Genomic DNA, 19423 nt, shown 5'->3' with positions numbered 1-19423 from the left:
ATCACAAGATGGTGCAGGAATGCCCTCCTCCCCTGGCTAGCTCTTCACAGTCAATTCTCCTCAGCAGGCCCCACCCCTTGGAGGAAACAAGCTGTTTGGTACACAAGCACTTTGAAGAAAACAACAGAAGAATTGTGAGGTTGAGGCCAGACTGAGTGAGACTACAGTGACACTTTGTCTAAAAAGAACCACAATTTATAGAATCTCCAAAATGACCTTAAATTCATAAATTCCCACTGGTCCCAAATTGAGATATGAAATTTTGAGGAATTCTCTTATATCTCTTCCTTAACTTCAGTATTTTTCAAGAGTAGCCACACATTGAAGACGTATTTTTCTTTTCTCTTTATTAGCAATATTTGTTCACCAACCAATAATGCTAACACAGAAATGTACACCAAGAACAGGGGTAAACAACATTTTTTATCTCTGTCATCAGAACGAAGTCTGCTTGGAAGCAGACTAAGTAGTGTCCATTTGATTAACCAATGATGCCTCAGGCTGGCACCTACTGATTCATTGATTACATTATAAAAAGGTTTTCCTGCAAGGTCACAATCATATCAGTAAGAAGAGAGGGCTCTGATGGATCTAACTATAGTCCTGGTGCTTGGCCTCTCCTGTCTGCTTCTCCTCTCTCTCTGGAGACAGAATCCTGGGAGAGGGACGCTCCCTCCTGGCCCTATTCCTCTTCCAATTATTGGAAATTTCCTACAGATAGATGTAAAGGATATCCGCCAATCCTTAACCAATGTAAGTGTGTTTTCTGCTCTTCCAATACTCTGTAAAGGGAGATAAAGTATCCTTCTTCAAAATGAAAATCTAGTAACGGATTTGATGTTGTAATAAGTTAGCACTAGCAATAGTGCCCTAAAGCTTGTAATTGTTTACCTCAGTTACTTACTTTGTGAAAAAGTGTTAAACAGTCTTGCTGAATGGTTTGATGTGATGATTCACTGCACTCTATGTATCAAATGCCTAGACTATTTCATGGCACATTGTAGACTATCCAGATTCACAATAACCATAATATGATATAGATTTACATCAATTTCAGAAATATTTGAAAGTGAGTTTGCCTAAATGTAAACATTAAGACACAATGATAACATCAGTAATAATGAACACAGAACAGTGCATAGGCTGATGCTTTCTTGCTAGAATTTTCATTTTCTTTACTATTTCCAGTTCTCAAAATTCTACGGCCCTGTGTTCACTCTCTATTTGGGCCCACGGCCCACTGTGGTGTTGTATGGCTATGAAGCAGTGAAGGAAGCTCTGATTGATCATGCAGAGGATTTTGCTGCAAGAGGAAGTCTCCCAGTGGCTTCAAAAGCTAGGAAAGGCTTTGGTAAGTGTGTATGTTCAGGTGTGTGTGCTGCACAATGTTCATAATGAGGCACAAGATGGGAAAAGAGACAAGATTTGCTCCTCAGGCACAGGTTGGGCCTCTCTATGGTTGCCACCTGTCAAATCTCTCTTCTCTTCCTGAGATGTAATTTCTAGTGTCTACTACTATTTCTTTAGGAATTATCTTTAGTAATGGGAACAGATGGAAAGAGACAAGGCGTTTCACACTCATGACACTACGGAACTTGGGGATGGGGAAAAGGAACATTGAGGATCGTGTTCAAGAGGAAGCCCAGTGCCTTGTGGAGGAACTGAGGAAAACCAATGGTAAATACAACTTTATAATCTAACTTTTACATTCTTATTTTATTCCAAACCCTTTTCCTTTTTGTATATCAGAAATTGTGAATATAATTTTCATAGTAATTCTCTTATGAATTATGAACTATGAATTCCCCTTAGCACAAATATAGTTTACTTCTTATCACTTCACTAGAGACTAACTACTACTGATTGAAAATGTTGGCAATAACATGATCCATACTTATGGGGGCCAAATGAGATGATATGTGTTTTCATTTCATTGAACTGCATTGGTCTGCCCGGCTTCACTGACATGTCTAGGGTTTCCACCAGGCCCGTGATTACAGTTCTGGGTAACAATGAAGGTACAATGTATGGTTTTCATTTCTCAGCCTAGTGCATACACTTTTCATCTTTTATTCTCTCTCTTTCTCTCTTTCTCTGTTTCTGTCTCTCTCTCTTTCTCATATTAATATTTATAATTATTTCTTCTTACACAGCTCCTAATGGTTTGATTTATATGTTTCACTAAAACACATGACAGCATAATTGTGCATGATGCCCAAACAGAAATTAATGAAATGATTCATTTCACTAAAGTTGAACTATTTTTTAATTATTTATTTTTATATTATGTGTATGAGTGTATTGCCTGCCTGTATGTAAGTGCACCTGTGTCCTGTATGCATGTAAGTGCACCTGGGGATGGAGAGATGGCTAAGCATTAAGAACACTGGTTGTTCTTGCAGAAGACCCAGGTTCGAATCCCAGCACCCACATGACAACTAACAACTGTCCTTAACTCCAGTCCCAGGGGATCCGACACCTCTTCTGACCTCCACGAGCATTGCACGACTTGGGTGCACTTACCTACATGCAGGCAATACAAGCATACACAAAAAAGGAAAGAAAAGAAAAAGAAAACATTTTCTGATACCATAGTGTTGGAATTTCATGTTCTGAAAGCCTGGCATAGCAGCAGCAAGCTCAAGGAATTTCCTTTAATTATAGTCTTTCACAAAACCTTTAGAAAATTGTTAATTCAACTGACCCATATTTGTGCTCTACAGATGTAGTTTTGGGTGGTCCTTGCATATAAAGTGTATTGATCACTGGATCATAGAAATTTCCCTTTAGAATGAACATCAAAATAAATTTTCCTGAGTGCTGTACAGATGGCCTATTTATCAAGAGAACATGCTGTCCCTGCAGAGGCCTAGATATTGGTTCACAGAACCCTATCAGGATGCTCCAAATTAGATACCCTCTTCTGGTATCCATTGGCAACCACACATGTGTGGTATATGCACACACAGACACACAAACTTAAAAGAAATATTAAAAATAAATCTAAAAAAGAAAATTTCCTCATGATTTTTTTATTCTGTAAAATCATACACAAGACCAATGTGTCAGAAATTCAAAATATCATTACTATGTATCATTTGAATGATAACTATATAGGAAAATATTTTCTAATCCTTAATTTTCAGTATTGTACATCTGTAAGTGTGGAGTTTTACTGGACAAATTCATCATTTGCTTCTTTTTTAAATAATTGTTGCTGTTGTGTTCATTGGATATACTGATGAGTTTCATAAAGACATTTTCCCAGTAGTATGTCATGTGTCTCTACTATGCTCACCCACAATCTTCTCCTTTCTTGCATCCCTTCCTTCTCCTGGGCTTGCATTTGTTTATATTCATGACTAATTTTCATAAGAATATTTACTCCCAGAGGAACAAAATCTGTTGCTTTAAATGTTGACATGATTTTTAATGGGCTCCATTTTTCACTTACTTCCTGTCCTTTCCTCAACATGGGATTTAAGTGAAAATACAATATTTTCATTTTATTTATCCATGTAAACACACTCCCTGTGTACTCACTGTCCTTGATAGTGCACATCCTCTCATATAATACAGGACAACTCTGCTTTCACACTTCTTCCTTCTAATACTTGAACTCACCTCAGTATTGTTATTTTTCCCCTTATTTGAATCAGTACATGATTCTTTTGTACACACAGCTTCCAAGTCTCCTCTATTCTTTCTATTTCTACATCAGCTCTATAAAGTCTACAGGCATTGCAGATAGAATTAATTCTGCTTGAGCACTAGAACTTTCAGATTTATCAAAATCATTTTCTTCCAGTAAGGGAGAGAACTATGGTTAAAAGTGTGTAAGTCTCTATAAAGCCATGATCTGCTATTATTTAACTAGTGAGATTGAAGGTAAATATTATTATTGATTCCAGGCATGCTTACTATTTGGCTGTTAGAGAAATTTGTAGGGAAGATATTGCTTAATGCTTCTTAAATTGTTAAGAACAACGTAAAGAACAAAATGTCTTCTATGAAAACCTAATGGTATTTTAAAATTGTTTCCAACTCTTCAGGCTTGCCCTGTGATCCCACCTACATCCTGAGCTGTGCTCCTTGCAATGTGATCTGCTCCATTGTTTTCCAGAATCGCTTTGATTATAATGATCAGGAATTTCTTCACTTGATGGAAAAATTCAATGATAATATCCGTATTCTGAGCTCCCCATGGATACAGGTGAAATCAAGATTTTTTTTTTTTCAGAACATACTTAGAGTCATTTTTTCTCAGAAGATCAAATTCTGCATGGATCAAGTAATGAGGGGGATGGGCTCCACAGTTCTGCCTGTGGTATTATGGTAAAAATATCTGCAAGGATGTTTAAGTTCTTTGCTGTACACAGAGGAAATCATAATGACAAACACGATGTTGATTGAGGCCTGTTAGCTCCGTATCCATTGGCTTTCCCATTGACTTCCACAGAGTAGTTTGTATAAAATTATTTATTCCCTTCTAGATGGAAAGGCAGTCATTCATAGAACATTCTTAAACTATCCAGAACTTCATGTACTGCCAACAATTAAGCCTGTCTTCATCATATTACTTGACACAAATTGTTTAGCGAGAAAAAGGAGAAAGACTGAGGCAATGGAACCCTCCAGGACGTAATGTGTAGCTTAGATCCCCCTTTTTATCTTTTGTCCTTCTCTCTCCTTTATATCTTTTTTTTGTCTTTTTTGGACAGGGTCTCCCAGTAGCCCCAGCTGGCCTGGAACTTACTATGTAGACCAGGCTCGCCTCAAACTCACAGAGATCTGCCTGCCTCTGCCTCCCAAGTGCTGGGGTTAAAGGCGTGTGCCACCACGCCCGGCTTCTTTATATCTTTTATCTTTTCAAAATATTTCTATTAATTCTTTGAGAATTACATGCACTGTGTTTTGATCATATGCACCCCCAACTCTTCACCTTAACTCCTCTCATTTCCTCCCTATACTTAACTTTATTTTCTCTTTTTAAAAATATCTAATAACCCCTTTACTTCACCAGCTTCTCCAGGCTCTGGGACCATAATGGAGGGTGGAGGTTGTAATTATAAGAGCCAGATGTTGAGGAAGGCCTGAGCAAAATAGTGTCTTCTCGATACTGTACTGAAGACTCAATGGCTATGGTTACCTGCATATAACTTACATAAAGATCAAGTCAGTCGACATTCTAGAATGCAGCAGGTTCAATATCTCCTTCCCCTGACAGGAGTTATAGAAAGTTGATGGATTCACTGGGATGGAATGGATAGATACCTTTTTTGTTTCTTTTTCCAGCTTTAGCCTGAGGTGTCCTACCACACACTGTATAGGGCAGGGTGGCCTTGAACTCACAGAGATCCACCTGCCTCTGCATCCTGAGTGCTGGGTTTAAGGCATGTGCCAGCAGGCCCTGCTCAAGAGACAGTTTCTTTAAGGCTGTGGATCCTGGTTGGTTGGCAACACTCAGGTAGATGGTGCCACACCCAGAAATATATGCATAGAATAAATTGGAGTCAATGGGTTATTAAATGATTTCAGGTTTTTTATGTGTCACCTAGGGAATTAGTTGAGAAGGTAAAAGGTAAAAATGACAAATGGAATGTATGGTTTGTGGACTATAAATATCCTCACAGAACTTTCCTGTGCAGAATTGGCATCTTCTGCACTCTGTATAAATAATGATTGTGTGATCATAGAGAAGTTGCTAATGGCTGAGGTATGCCCTTGATTTCAAGGTATATTTGAGCCACACCCATTTCTAAATACCCCTCCATGATAGAGACTCATTTATAGGAATATAGTTTCTAGGAGTTAACTTTGTGCTCTAAATCAGGTTACCAACTATATTAGTTTCTGTCATCAGAAAAATATGAGTAACAGTAATTTATATCATAAACTATTTCAAACTAGTGATGAACATCAGATATAAGCATATTGTGAGTTGACACAAATGTACTAAAATGTTTCATGGGGGCTGGAGAGATGGTTCAGCAGTTAAGAACACTGGTTGCTCTTACAGACAGACCTGGGTTCGAATCCCAGCACCCACATGGCAGATAACAACTGTCCATAACTCCAGATCCAGGGGATCTAGTAGCCTCTTCTGTCCTTCGCGGGCATTGCATGACATGGGTGCACTTACCTACACTCAGGCAATACACACATACACATCAAATAAAAATAATAAATAAAATATAAAAAATGTTTCATGGGTGTGGAAAATTGCTTATAAACTTTGATCATCTGGGTAGGATATTCTTCCTCAGCTCTCTCCTCTCTCACAGATTTATGACATGTGTAAATAAAAATCTGGTCATGTAGACTTCTTTCATTCATATCTAGAGTTATAAATCCAAATTAGTCTTGCTTTGTGTTATAAATATACATGAACTTCTTCATTAAATTTTGCTCAGTTAATAAATAATGGGTCTTTTGTCTTGTAGGTCTGTAATAACTTCCCTGTTCTCATTGACTATTGTCCAGGAAGTCACAAAAGGGTTTTGAAAAATATGGATTACACTATAAATTACCTTATGAAGAAAATAAAAGAACATCAAGAATCACTGGATGTTACAAATCCACGAGATTTTGTTGATTATTACTTAATTAAAAGAAGTCAGGTAAAGTGTTAATATAAATTAATTTATTGCATTATTTGAGTACTTGATAGTTTATTAAATGATTACATGTTTATCAGGTATATTTAAATGGACTGACCAGAAACATTTGTAGAAATTTAAGTATTTTTTGTGTGAGAAAATGTAATATTGATGCTGAAGAACATAAACCGAATTTATAACTAGAGCCTTCTTCTTGAACTTATTTTTTAAAAGAAGTTCTCTCTCTTCAGAGGACAGGTAAGATGGAAACAATTTCCAAACAGGTCATAAATTAGAGCCTATCATGTTCTATTATAAAGACTGACATCACCATTGCACACCTTGTGTGGCAGAATGGAAAAGAAAATTGGTACAGGAGGAATCCTTGTATGTCCTCTAGATTCAAATTGACCTGGACATATTGTTAGCAATTGGTGAGGAAGGAAATTTTAGACATTTTTAGTAATACTTTCAGAATTTCACACAGTATATTTTGATCACGTTCACCTCATTCCTCTCTTTCACAGCTCCTAGATCCAAACCTACATACCTCCCCTCCCCAAAATTCATGTTCCCCCATTTTAAGTACACCTTTACTTCCCATTATTCTGCCCATATATTCCTGGGTGTGGGGAAAACCACCAGAGCATGGTCAACCTACCAGGATCCGCACTTGAAAGAAAATGGACTTTCCATCCCCCAGAAACTGTCAGCTCTCCATAGCTCTGCAGTTGGTGGTGGGGGCTCATGAAACACTTCCCCCTTCATGATACAATGTGGACTGGCTGGATCTTTGAAGGTCTTGGGCAGGCAACTACAGTGTCTGAGTTTATGTCAGCAGTGGTCTTGTCATGTCTATTCTAGGCCTTTCGAATCCATATAAATTTTAGAATGTGCCTATCTGATTCTGCAAAGATGCCAATGTGGAACTATACAGGTTGGCTTTAATCTAAATCATTTCAGGGAGTGGTACCACTTCAAAATCAAGATGAAATTCATATAAAATGACAGTAACCATATTATATGTGTAATGTGGTGACAGCATTCACAAAACACTGCAGCTATCAGCTCTCTCTAGTATGAAAACATTCCATTGCTCTACAGAAACATTACATAGCCATTAGACAGTCACTCACCTTTCCTGATCCCATCTTTTGTAACTATTAATTTTGTAACTATAACTCTGTCAATATATATTTGCAATTTTGAAGGGATAATCTAAACTGACTCAGTATATGCCATCTTCACTTTCTGTGCTTTGGACTTATATAAAGTTCGATGTTAACCTAAGTTGTATTTTCTCATTTTGTTGCAGCAAAGTTCATTTTACATGCATGAGTCCCACAATTCACTTATTCTCATTGTTGGATATGCTGTTTCTGCCTCTGACTCTTCTATATACTTGTGTACATTTTTTTTTCATGGCATGTTTTCATTTTCTATGTGTATATTATCCAGACAGGAGTTTCTGATTCAACTGGTCATATTATGTTCAACTTTGTGAAAACAGCTAACTCTTCAACAGTTAACACATAATTTTATATCTACAATTTCCCTTGTTTTTAAAATAGCTATGTAATTGTGCAATGTACATTTATTAACCGCAACCCAGTGAGTATGAAGCAGTATGTCAGGGCAGGTTTGATTGCATCTCATTAATTCACAATGGTCATGAACACCTTCTCATGTGCTGATTCACATTTGTGTTTCCTTTACAGGAATTTTTGTTCATGTTTATCTGATTTTTAAATTTATTTGCTTGCCACTTTTGTCGTGGATATATAAAAATTTTTATGTATCTAATCATATAATGTCCATATAAATGACATGAACATATTTTCAGCATTCTGTAGGCTATTTTCACATTTTTAACTATGTCTTTGAGTGTACAAACGTTACTTTTTGATGAAGTCTGGTTTACTTATTTGCATGCTTTGGGCTCAAATCTGTGTGTCCAAATAATAAGGAATGGAGGCTTTCCCCTATTTAAGCCTTCCAAGTCTTCCTTTTCTTGTGGCTAGCCTATTCTTCCATCATTACTTGCCAAAGGAGCTTCTGTTTATTGCATGTTGTAAAAGTCTTGGTTATTGATGTTTAGGTAGCCTTCTGGACATCAAAGCTCTTTGCGGTTTGAGGATGATCTATGTGCCAGCAACATTCTGTTTTCAATACTGTGGTTCTCTAATAAATTTTGAAGTTTGGGAGTTTGCTCCTTTCTCTACTGTTCCACTTGAATCAGAGGATTTGTTTCCCATTAGAAATTTAAGTGAGATGGAACTGATTCATTAAATTACTTGAGGAATATTATTGCCACCTTGTCAGTATGATGTCTTCTAATCCTTGGGCATGAGGTGGTTTTCCATTCCTTAGGCATTCTTCATTTATTATCACAAGGAATAGTTTTAACTATGAACATCTTTCACATATTTGGTTATACAGCAAGATTTTTACCATTTGCTAAATGTTGCAAATGTGATTGTTTGTTTTCACTTCAGAATATTGCTTTCTGCTGAACAGTGTCATAATTGAATTTCATTTTTGCTATGAAGTTGTACTGTCATCATTGATTATCATTGGTTCATCTTTCCTCTTGATGGCATGTTTTTTTCTATATATTGCATAATTTTTTCTTCATATAAATGCCATCTTATTTTGTCCTCTTATTTTGGATTTCTTTATTTCTTTTATCTAAATATTCAGGTCAATAATTCTAGTATTGTGGCAAATAGATCAATACTGTATGTGCTTAGGTTTTATTTTTTCCTTAAAAGGGAGTTGAGTACTCTGACACTAGAATCACAGACAACTTTTCTCAGCCAATCACGGTTGCTAGGAACTGAATTTTTGTCCCGAGGGAGAACAACAAGGTCTCTTAAGTGCTGTGCCATTGCTTCAGGTGGGCACAGATGCTGCGATGAGAGAAATGACCAAGATATGTTTTAATTTGTGCATTTTTGAACCTAAAAATCATTCATTTTCTATGCATTTATGTATAGAAGATCACAATACAACTTAGGAAATCAAAAACTTTGAGTGTGAAAAAATTAAATTTAGACGACCTTAGTTTCTCCTATTGTTGCCAACACAGAGCCCAAAAATATTTTTGGTATATTCATATAGTATATTCATTGTAGCCTGATGTGTTCATAATAATTTATCAGATATATGAATCTAATTATTCTTAGGAAAACCACACTCAATCTTCAGAATTTACACTTGAAAACTTGGCCATCACTGTGAATGATTTATTTGTTGCTGGGACAGAAACAACAAGCACAACCCTGAGATACGCTCTCCTGCTCCTGCTGAAGTACCCACATGTCACAGGTGAGGACAGATAGTGAGCTAGAACATTGCTTAAAGATACTTGGAAAATGCCGTTAGTGTCCTATATCGTGTTATTTTTTAAAGGCCTCTCAGTATTTTACCTTCTGTGCCACTAGCTGTGATGAGGAGGATGAGTGCAACAGAGGAAGACATAATGGCTATAGGAAAATCAACCAAATCCTAGTCCAGTGCCAGGTTCCTGGATGGTGATTTTTGGTTGGCACAGTCAGTATACACTGTCTTGTTATTAAATATTAATTTACTCTCAAAAGGCAGTTTTTAGCAGCAGGTAAGTTCTTGCATCGCCTTTCATCATTCTGATAAATATAATTCTGCGACTGAGAAAGAAAACTCACCTTACTGAATCACTAGAAGAAACATTAGATTTTACTGAATCTGTCTGAGATAATTTGGACTCTAAGAAGTATTCTAAATATTTATGTTCTTTAGAACAGTATTTTTATTGACAAAGAAAGTATAGATAAAGAATTATATTATTTCAAAGTCTATTTACATAAAACTTTAAAAACCTCATTATTTTATTTTCTTATGTGTACAAGTATATTCCCTGCAAGTTTGTAAGTGGACCTGTGTTGTGCAATACTCACAGGTGTGAGAATGTGTCAGATTCCCATGGAATTGGAGTTAGGATGGTTGTTAGTTGCCATGTGGATGCTAGGAATTGAAACCCGGTCCTCTGTAAGAGCAGCCAGTGTTTTTAACCACTATGGTATCTCTCTAGCCCTAAAACATCTTTTGAACAATGATTTTTCACTTGGAAATTGGATATTCTTTGGCAAATAAAATTATTTTAGAAATTAACTTTAATATATATATAATTGTTCAACATATATAAACACACCTTCTGTCCTCTGCTTAATATACACTAAATAACAATAGCATACATATGAATCAAAATGAGTATGTTTAGTATAGGCAAAAAAATACTCAACAGAAAACAGCCAAAAAGAGTTTATCAAATTTCTCAAACATAATAGCATAATGAAGTGTGAAAAAAATGCGGTTGGGAAGATGTTGCAAACTTAATGATAGATTAATATTCCTGCATTAAGTAAACCAGGCTGTGAACCTACAGTCCCCATAAAGAGTGCTGTTTGGTGATAAGAGGAGTCTAAACAAAGAACAAAGTTGTAAACAGGATGATGCTTTTATTGGAATTATCTATCCACTACACCAATATATCAGGTAACTGAGTTTCCCCCTTAGGGAAACACAGAGTTTCTCTCAATGGAAACCCAGTCTAAGAAGCCCAGTCCTGGGCACCTTGAGTGGTGACAGAGAATGAGAAATCAATGCATGGGTATGAAAGGGAAGGAGTGGCTGTGTTCATTCCCTGAAGTGAGAGTCTCAGAGCCTCTTTCTCCATCTTGTTTTTGAACATTACCACCTAGATTTATCTCACAGATAGTGAAGCTTTGTAAAGATCTCTGTGTGTTACCATCTTAATCAAAAAGTCTCTCAAAGTGTCTGTCAGGATAAATGGAATAACATCAACCCAAGGAACAGAGTCATGGAATTTGAGAATATAGGGATTGAGCTGAAGCATAAAACCCTTCAGAGAAATCCCTGAGTAACATATAAGATATTCATATCAAGATCTCACCACAATTCTCAAGAGCACCTGCTTTATTCATGCACAGAACAATTATAGTGATAGACCTCCATGTCTGCCATAGATTTACCACCTATTTTCTATTTCTTCATGAAATATGTGAGAATGTTTTCTATCCAGTTGTCTGAAGCACAGTCATAGGAAATCACATTTTCCAGGAATCTGTGTATCCAATAAGGGAGGGTGAGGAATGAGTGCACTCTCAATTCTGTATTTACCAGGTGGATGCTGCGGTTTTGAACAAAAAATGAAGTATGGATGCTGTGATCTGTAGTCTGATGCTCTTATTAACTGACTATTTGTCCTCAGGATCTTGAAGCATCTAGTAGACTATATAGAAGAATTCTAACCTAAGAAATGGAAAATTGAAAACTGAAATAAAAATGCAATGCATCCAACAAAGAGTCCAAATACTGGGAAATAATCATAACATAATTTTCATGATAGGGAATAATATTTATGTAGTTACAATGATTAACACAATAAATATTGATATAATCAAGCAATGTAATACCACATGCTATTGTTAATGAATGACAGGAAGAGTGTGTGTGTGTGTGTGTGTGTGTGTGTGTGTGTTGTGTTTGGTATTTTTGTATATGTCAAAATTGTATAGATGTAATGTACTGAAACTGAAATGTTCATCTCCCATACCAGAAATTCAATAAATGCAGCATATAAATGTGCATCTAAGTAGTAGTCACTATTTACAAATATGAATATAGTTCAGAAGTAGCTTTTAATGTTGTATTCAATGGATTGTTATTTCAAACTGCAAACACGCAATGCACATACTTGCACATATGTATATGCATTAGAATTTAATGAAAAAATAATTGTATTTGGTTAAAAATTCAACATGTTTTATCATGTCTGTTATCAAAGACTATAATATGTTGGTTATATTGTTTCTTATTGGAACTACTGAATTATGTCTAATTTTATCCACTATTATGGCTGATAAATAGTAAGCCTATGCTGATATAGCACAATAAATGTTTTGTCAGATAATGGTATAAATTCTTATCCTATCAGTTCTGTATATCTGGGTTTACACCTAGACATAAAATATTTATTTATAGCACTCTGGGGGCATCTTCATCATGCCATGTTGCCCTGAATTATTGTGTCAAATGTGCACTTTTCTACTTTTCTACCATTTTTCATTGTTTCTAACCAGCTAAAGTGCAGGAAGAGATTGATCAAGTGATTGGCAGACACCGGAGGCCCTGCATGCAGGACAGAAGCAGCATGCCCTACACAGATGCCATGGTGCATGAAGTCCAGAGATACATTGACCTCATTCCCACCAACCTGCCACATGAAGTAACTTCTGACGTTAAATTCAGGAACTACCTCATTCCCAAGGTAAGCTTGTGTCTTCTCTGTTGCACCTCTGTGCTCTTAATGCTCCCATATCACAGTGAAGTTACTAATACTCGAGGAGTGGAAGTCAAATCTAAAACGCAAATATCTTAGTTTTGGGTACATAATGATGTTTAAGCTATTTCACATTTGGAAATACAGCTTGAATATGAATCTTCCAAATTTGTTCTTCTTCTAAATATTGTTTTTCCAAAGGTTAGGTATTGATAGTTCCAGGTGAATGTGTTAACAAATAATTTCATGAAATAGACTTTCTTTCTGGAATTTTTATCATAGTGAGAGAAAAATCCACAAATAATTAGTTCATTTCCTGAATTTTTGATACCTCATTAATATTTAATTTTAATTTATTTGTGCATTAAAGTTTTCTTTGTAACATTTCTTTGCATTATCTAACTTGTGACTATTCTCCTGAATAATCAATATTCTTTTTTATCTCTTCTATTTTTAAATATTTTTGTGACCATCACATGAATGTAGTCTTTGCACCATTTCCATCCCATACAGTCCTCCTCCAAATACACCCAGTCTTCCCCCAATCCAAAATTTCCTGTACCTTTTCTTGATTATTATTGTTTTGTACACACACACACACACACACACACACACACACACACACACATCCATGGGTTAAAATGAAATTTTAAACTACTTCTAATTTGCATTTCCCTAATTATTAAGGATGTTGTACACTTCTTACACTATCAGTTACTCATTTATATTTCTTTTTTTGAGAACCTTCTGTTCACATCTGTAGTCTATTTTTAATGGGGTGATTTGTTTTATTGATTATGTATATTCTGGATATTAACCCTCTGTTAGATGCATAGCTGGTAAAGACTTTCTCCTTCTCTGTAGGCTTCCTTTTCGCTAAATTGACTATTTTCTGGGCTGTACATGAGGTTTTAGATCAATGACATCCCATCTGTTAATTGTTGACGTCACTTTCTAAGTAAATGAAGGATGATTTAGAAAGTCCTTTCTTACTCCTGTATCTTTCAGGGCACTGCCTATGTTTCCTTCTAACAGTTTCAGCATTGCAGGTTTCACATTGAGGTTCTTGAACAATTTGAATTGACTTTGGTGCAGGGTGATAGATATAGTTCTAATTTCATTCTTCTAGACATGGAGATCCAGTTTTACCACCACTGTTTGTTGATGTCGCCTTTCCTTCAGTGTTCTTGACAACTTTGTCAAATATCAGGTGACTGAAATTGTGTACACTCATGGTTAGGTCTTCTATTTTGTTCCATTAATCCACATCTTTTTTAAAATCCTTAACTTTTTGTGATTTTTTTCTTTTTGTTTTTTGAGACAGAGTCTCCCTGTAGCCCCCAGTTGTCCTGGAACTCACTATGTAGACCAGGGTAGCTTTGAACTCGCAGAGATCCACCTTCCTCTGCCTCCCGAGAGCTGGGGTTAAAGGCATGCACCACCACGCCCAGCCTAAAAATCCTTTAAAAAATTATTGAGCTTCTGTACTTTTCATACAACAGTTCTTTATGAAATTAAATCAATACCACCCACCCAACTGGACCTCGTGTATTCTGCCATATATGTTAAGTCCCATGTAGTCAAGCATTTGTACCAGATGTCCTTCAAGGCAAATTCATTCACTGGATTCTAGTTATTCTATCTAGAGAGCTTAAGTAAAGTCTACTGTCGCTCACCCAGTAGCAATAAGTTTCCACCACTTCTCAGATGAGGTGCAGCCCACAGACCATTTTTCTTATTCCACTCTGAGTTCTTGTCTGAGTTGGCATAGGTCCTATACTTGATGCCACCATTGCTGTAATTTCACATGTGCAAGCTTCCAGTGGTCTGAAAAACCTCTGCTTCCCTAGGTTCATGAAACAACCCTGGCTCTTACAATCTTTCCACCTCCTCTTCCACAATAGTCCCTGAGCTGTGAGTGGTTGAGATTTAATATAGGAATCCTATCCAGGAACACACAGATTCTGCAGTCTCTTATTCTTCAAAGCTTGACCAGTTCTGACCTTCTGTAAGCAGTACATTTTGTTGTTTAAGGAGGATTCACTGATGAGAGTTGAGTGACTTACTAATTTTCTATTTATTCCATATTCCAGTATGTTCCATGAATCAGGTATACAGGTTCAATTGTAGATACGTCACCTACGACTGGTCATCCTTCAGACATAGTCTCTGTGTGTGACCAGTTGTAGGATTCTGCACTAGCCTCCATCTATTGCAAAAAGAAGCTTGTTTGGTAAGTGGTGTATGGCACACTTGTGTGTAAATATAGGGATCCAAACTTAGCTTATGGCAAGAAATTTCATTTGTCTAGAGATTTGACAGATATAGGATTATCTATAGGATCTATGACCTCTCCAGCCGTGTGTATTTGGCTATGTTTATACTGCCACCAGTGATTTTCTCCCATTGGGAGAGCTTTAAGTCCAATGTCTTTTTTATGGTAATACAATGCTGGTTTATGAACATAACTCTTTAGTAAAGCTTGAAATCTGCTATAGTCATCCCTCTAGCATTACTCTTTGTGCCCAGGATTGCTTTGCCTATCATGGGTCTTTTGTGTTTCCCCATGACTTTTAGGATTTTTTTTTCTATTTCAGTGAAAAATTCATGGATATTTTGAATGAGATTGCATTGAGTCTATAAATTTGCATTTGGCAAAATGTTCATTTTCACAATAAAATTCTGCCCACTGCTAAACATGGGGTAGGGGTTTCATTGCCTAGTGTCTTTTTCAATCTCTTCAAAGATTTAAAGTTTTCATTGAAGAGATCTTTAACATATTTGGTTAGGTTTTTTTCCCAAGATATTTTTGTTTCATTTTTTTTCTTGCTCTTGTGAATGGAAGCACATTCCACATTCATTTCTCTGACTGCTTGTTATTTGCACTTAGAAAGGCTATAAACTTTTAAAAATTGATTTTGCATCCTGCCACTTTCCTGAAGTTTTTATCATTTCTAGAGTATTGTGGTGGAATTTTGGGGATCTCTTATATATAATATCACATCATCTGCAAATAGGGACAATTTTACCTCTTCTTTTCCAATTAATAGCCCATCAATTTCTGACTCTTGTCTTGTTGCTCTAGCTACAGTATCAAGATGTATATTTAAAAGAGAATGGGAATAGTGTACAGCCTTGTTGAGTTCCTGATTTTATGGGACTGCTTCAAGTTTTCTTCATTTAGAGTGTTGGCTATAGGTTTATTGAACACAGCCTTAATTATGTTGAGGCATGTTTCCTCCAATCCAGTTCTCCCTTGGACTTTTAGCATAAATTCATGTTGGGTTTTTTTAAAGACCTTTTCTCCTTCGATTGAGATGGTCATAGGTTTTCTGTTGTTAAGTCAATTTACATGATTTATTACATTAATTGACATATGTACATTGAATATCCCATATCTTGATCATGGTGGATGATCTTTTTGATATGCATCTCTAAGCAATTTGCACATATTTTTTGAGATATTTTGCATCCACATTCATGTGGATATGGGCCTATAGTTTTCTTTTTTTGTTGTATAATTACCGGGTTTTGGTATTATCGTAATACTGGCTTCATAGGAAATTTGGAGTCTCTCCCTCTGCTTCTATCGTTTTGAAGAGTTAAGCATTATCGATTATAAATCTTTGAAGGTCTGGTAAAATTCTACTGTGAACACATCTGATTCTGGGCTCTTTTTGCTTGGAGATTTTTTGTTAATCTTTCAAAATCCTTATTTTTATGGGTCTGTTTAAGTTGTTAGTGTATTCTTGGTGTGACTTGGGTGGTTTGACTGCACCTAGATATTCATTGATATTTTATATTTTGTAATTCAATGGGCTATGGGTTTTTAAGGAATTCCCTTATAATAGTTCTCATTTGTTTGGTATCTGTTGTGATGTGTCCCCTTTCCTCTCAGATATTGTTTTTGTGGATTTGTTCTTTTTTTTCTTTTGTTTATCTGACTGAAGTGTCTGTCTGATTGACTATAGGAGATAATTTCATTATTTTGTATTTTTGAGGTTTGTTTATTGCTCTAGTATGTGGTCTATATTAGATAAATTTCCTTGGATTGCTAAGTAATCATAGCTGGGAATGTGAGTGTGGAGATAACAGTGGGGTGAACTAGTTCTAGCTAGCTTTCCAGGCTACTCCATAGCTGGAGTAGAGCTTCAGAAGCCTAGTCAGGAGTTCTCCAGCAGCATGTTCCCAGCCTAGTACCAGAGGCAGAAGACAGAATTTGCCTGTATCTGACTAGATAAGCAGGATGGTCCCATGCCCAGGAGCAGTTGGTTTGGGGCCTAATCCCAAATAGGAAATGTGGTGATGGCATATGTGGTCTCTAACTAGTGAGACAGGTTAAATAGGAGCATAGGAACAGCATCAGCTGGAACACTGAATATTCTTTTAAATTTATTTTTCAAATGCTCTGCCTTTCTTTTTACCTGGTATTTGAAAATAATTCTTTTAATTTTTCTGCTGATATTATTGTAAGTACTGTACAAATTTTATTGATTATTCCTAAAGTTTTCTCTATCCATGTGTATGGAATTTCAATGTTATCTGGGCTGACATTTTTATATATACCCTCAAACCTTGTGTTCTTAATTTTATGCCCACCCCCTCCCCTCTAACATTCCACCCTCTGATGAGGTAACCCTAAAATATTTTAAGGATTAGATACAAGCTCCCAAATACTTTTGAAAATTTTGGCCTTTGGACCAGAGTATGTTGCTAACAGGCCCAAAGACATTTTCACTATTAGCTAAGAAACTGGCTACAGTTCTTTGGGGTATTTTTACTCTAACTGCCTAGCCAGTTCCTACCTCTTATTCTTATCATGCCATCCTCTGAAGGGGTTACCCAAATTGCCAATAGGGAATAGGGACGCAGATAGCTCTGGCTTCTTTCATGCAGAACAGGGACACAGGGTGAGGCAATTGGAGTACCCATTCAGGGGGTCTATCTAAAAGAGTCCCAAATTTCATAACTCTTGTCTCTAAAGGGAAAAGAAAGTCCTTGAAATATGAATAGGAGATGTGAATGAGAAGTAAAGCCAAGAGTAATTAGCATTAAAAGTTCTAGACAGGGAATAAGAAAAAATCTGAACAGGGCAATTTTCAAATGTTCATAAGAGAGTCCATTGGAGTTTCTCGACAAGGACTTCCAAAAGTATCCCTCTATTGGGTTCTTCCTCATTTTTCTTTTGTCCTCTAAGGCTGGACTAGTTGACTGGGAAGAGTGGCTGAATACTCAGGTGAGGGTCCATTGACCCTGCGTGGCACTCCTTTAATGAATGAGCACAAATGTCAACAAGCCCAATTGTGACTATGTTTAGTGATCAGACTCAGCCGAAGTTGTGATGATGGTAGTTATTTCATGAAGAAGGAACTGTTGTATAGCATTATCTTAGTAAAAGGACCTGGAATTTAAAAGGATTTGGTGCTGGGAGCCACATATGATGGAGAACATACGTCGTTTGTTTTTCTGAGTCTGTGTTACTTCACTTAGTATAACAGTTTTGGGATCCATCCATTTACCTGGAAATTTCATTATTTCATCTTTCTTTACTGCTGAATAGAACCCCATTGTGTAACTATACCACATTTTGTTAACCACTCGTCAGTTGAGGGACACTTAGGTTGCTTCCATATCTTAGCTATTGTGAAAAGAGCAGGAATAAACATTGTATAAGTATCTCTGCAATAGGATGGATCCTTTGGATATAGGCCAAGGAGTGGCGTAACTGGGTCGTATGGTGTTTATTTTTAGATTTTTTTTTCTTTTTGGTTTTTTTTTTTTTTTTGAGACAAGGTCTTCCTGTAGCCCCAGCTGGCCTGGAACTCACTATGTAGACTAGGATGGCCTCATCTCACAGAGATCTGCCTGCCTCTGCTTCCCGAGTGCTGGGATTAAATGTGTGCGCTATTACACCCAGCTATTTTTTCATCTTTATTTCTTCCTTTGAGAACTCTCTGTTTAGATCTTTAGCCTATTTATCATTTGAGTCATTTGGTTTCTCGATTGTTTTTTGTGTTCATTATATATTCTGGATGTTAAACCTCTATCAGATGTGTTGCTAGTGAAGAGTTTTTTCCCATTCCATGGGTTTTCTCTTCACTTTTTTGATTGTTTCTTTTTCTGTACAGAAGCTTTTTAGTTTAATGAGGACCCACTTATTGATTGCTGACCTTAATTCCTGAGCAAGTTCCGTCCAATTTAGAAAATCCTTTCCTATATCCTGTAAGTTAGTGCCAATATTTTCTTCTAATAGTTTCAGGGTTTCCAGTTTCATATTGAGGTCTTTGATCCATTTGGAGTTGACTTTTGTGCAATGTGAAATATAAGGATCTAGTTTCATTCTTCTGTAGGTGGAGATCCAGTTTAGCCAGCACCATTTGTTGAAGATGCTGTGTTTCCTCCATTGTATGTTCTTGGCAACTTTCTCAAATATCAGGGGGCTGAAATTGCATGTACTTGGGTTTGGGTTGTCAATGATGTTCCA

The 19423-nt window shown here is 36.5% G+C and overlaps 1 protein-coding gene across 1 annotated transcript in view; it reads left to right on the top strand.

Moving 5' to 3' along the window:
- Positions 1-555: 555 nt before the first annotated feature.
- Positions 556-19423, top strand: part of LOC103732447 (cytochrome P450 2C29-like) — a 25056-nt gene continuing 6188 nt past the window's right edge. The window contains exons 1-7 of the mRNA XM_008831018.2: positions 556-753; positions 1189-1351; positions 1528-1677; positions 4053-4213; positions 6444-6620; positions 9785-9926; positions 12740-12927. Coding sequence (XP_008829240.1) covers positions 586-753; positions 1189-1351; positions 1528-1677; positions 4053-4213; positions 6444-6620; positions 9785-9926; positions 12740-12927 — 1149 coding nt within the window. The 5' untranslated portion in view covers positions 556-585. The remainder of the gene's footprint in view (positions 754-1188; positions 1352-1527; positions 1678-4052; positions 4214-6443; positions 6621-9784; positions 9927-12739; positions 12928-19423) is intronic.

This window comes from Nannospalax galili, unplaced genomic scaffold (genome assembly GCF_000622305.1).
Source record: "Nannospalax galili isolate Female #2095 unplaced genomic scaffold, S.galili_v1.0 scaffold1415, whole genome shotgun sequence".
NCBI lineage: Eukaryota > Metazoa > Chordata > Mammalia > Rodentia > Spalacidae > Nannospalax > Nannospalax galili.
The sequence above is the reverse complement of the archived record's forward strand: the minus strand, read 5'-3'. Positions and strand labels throughout refer to the sequence as shown.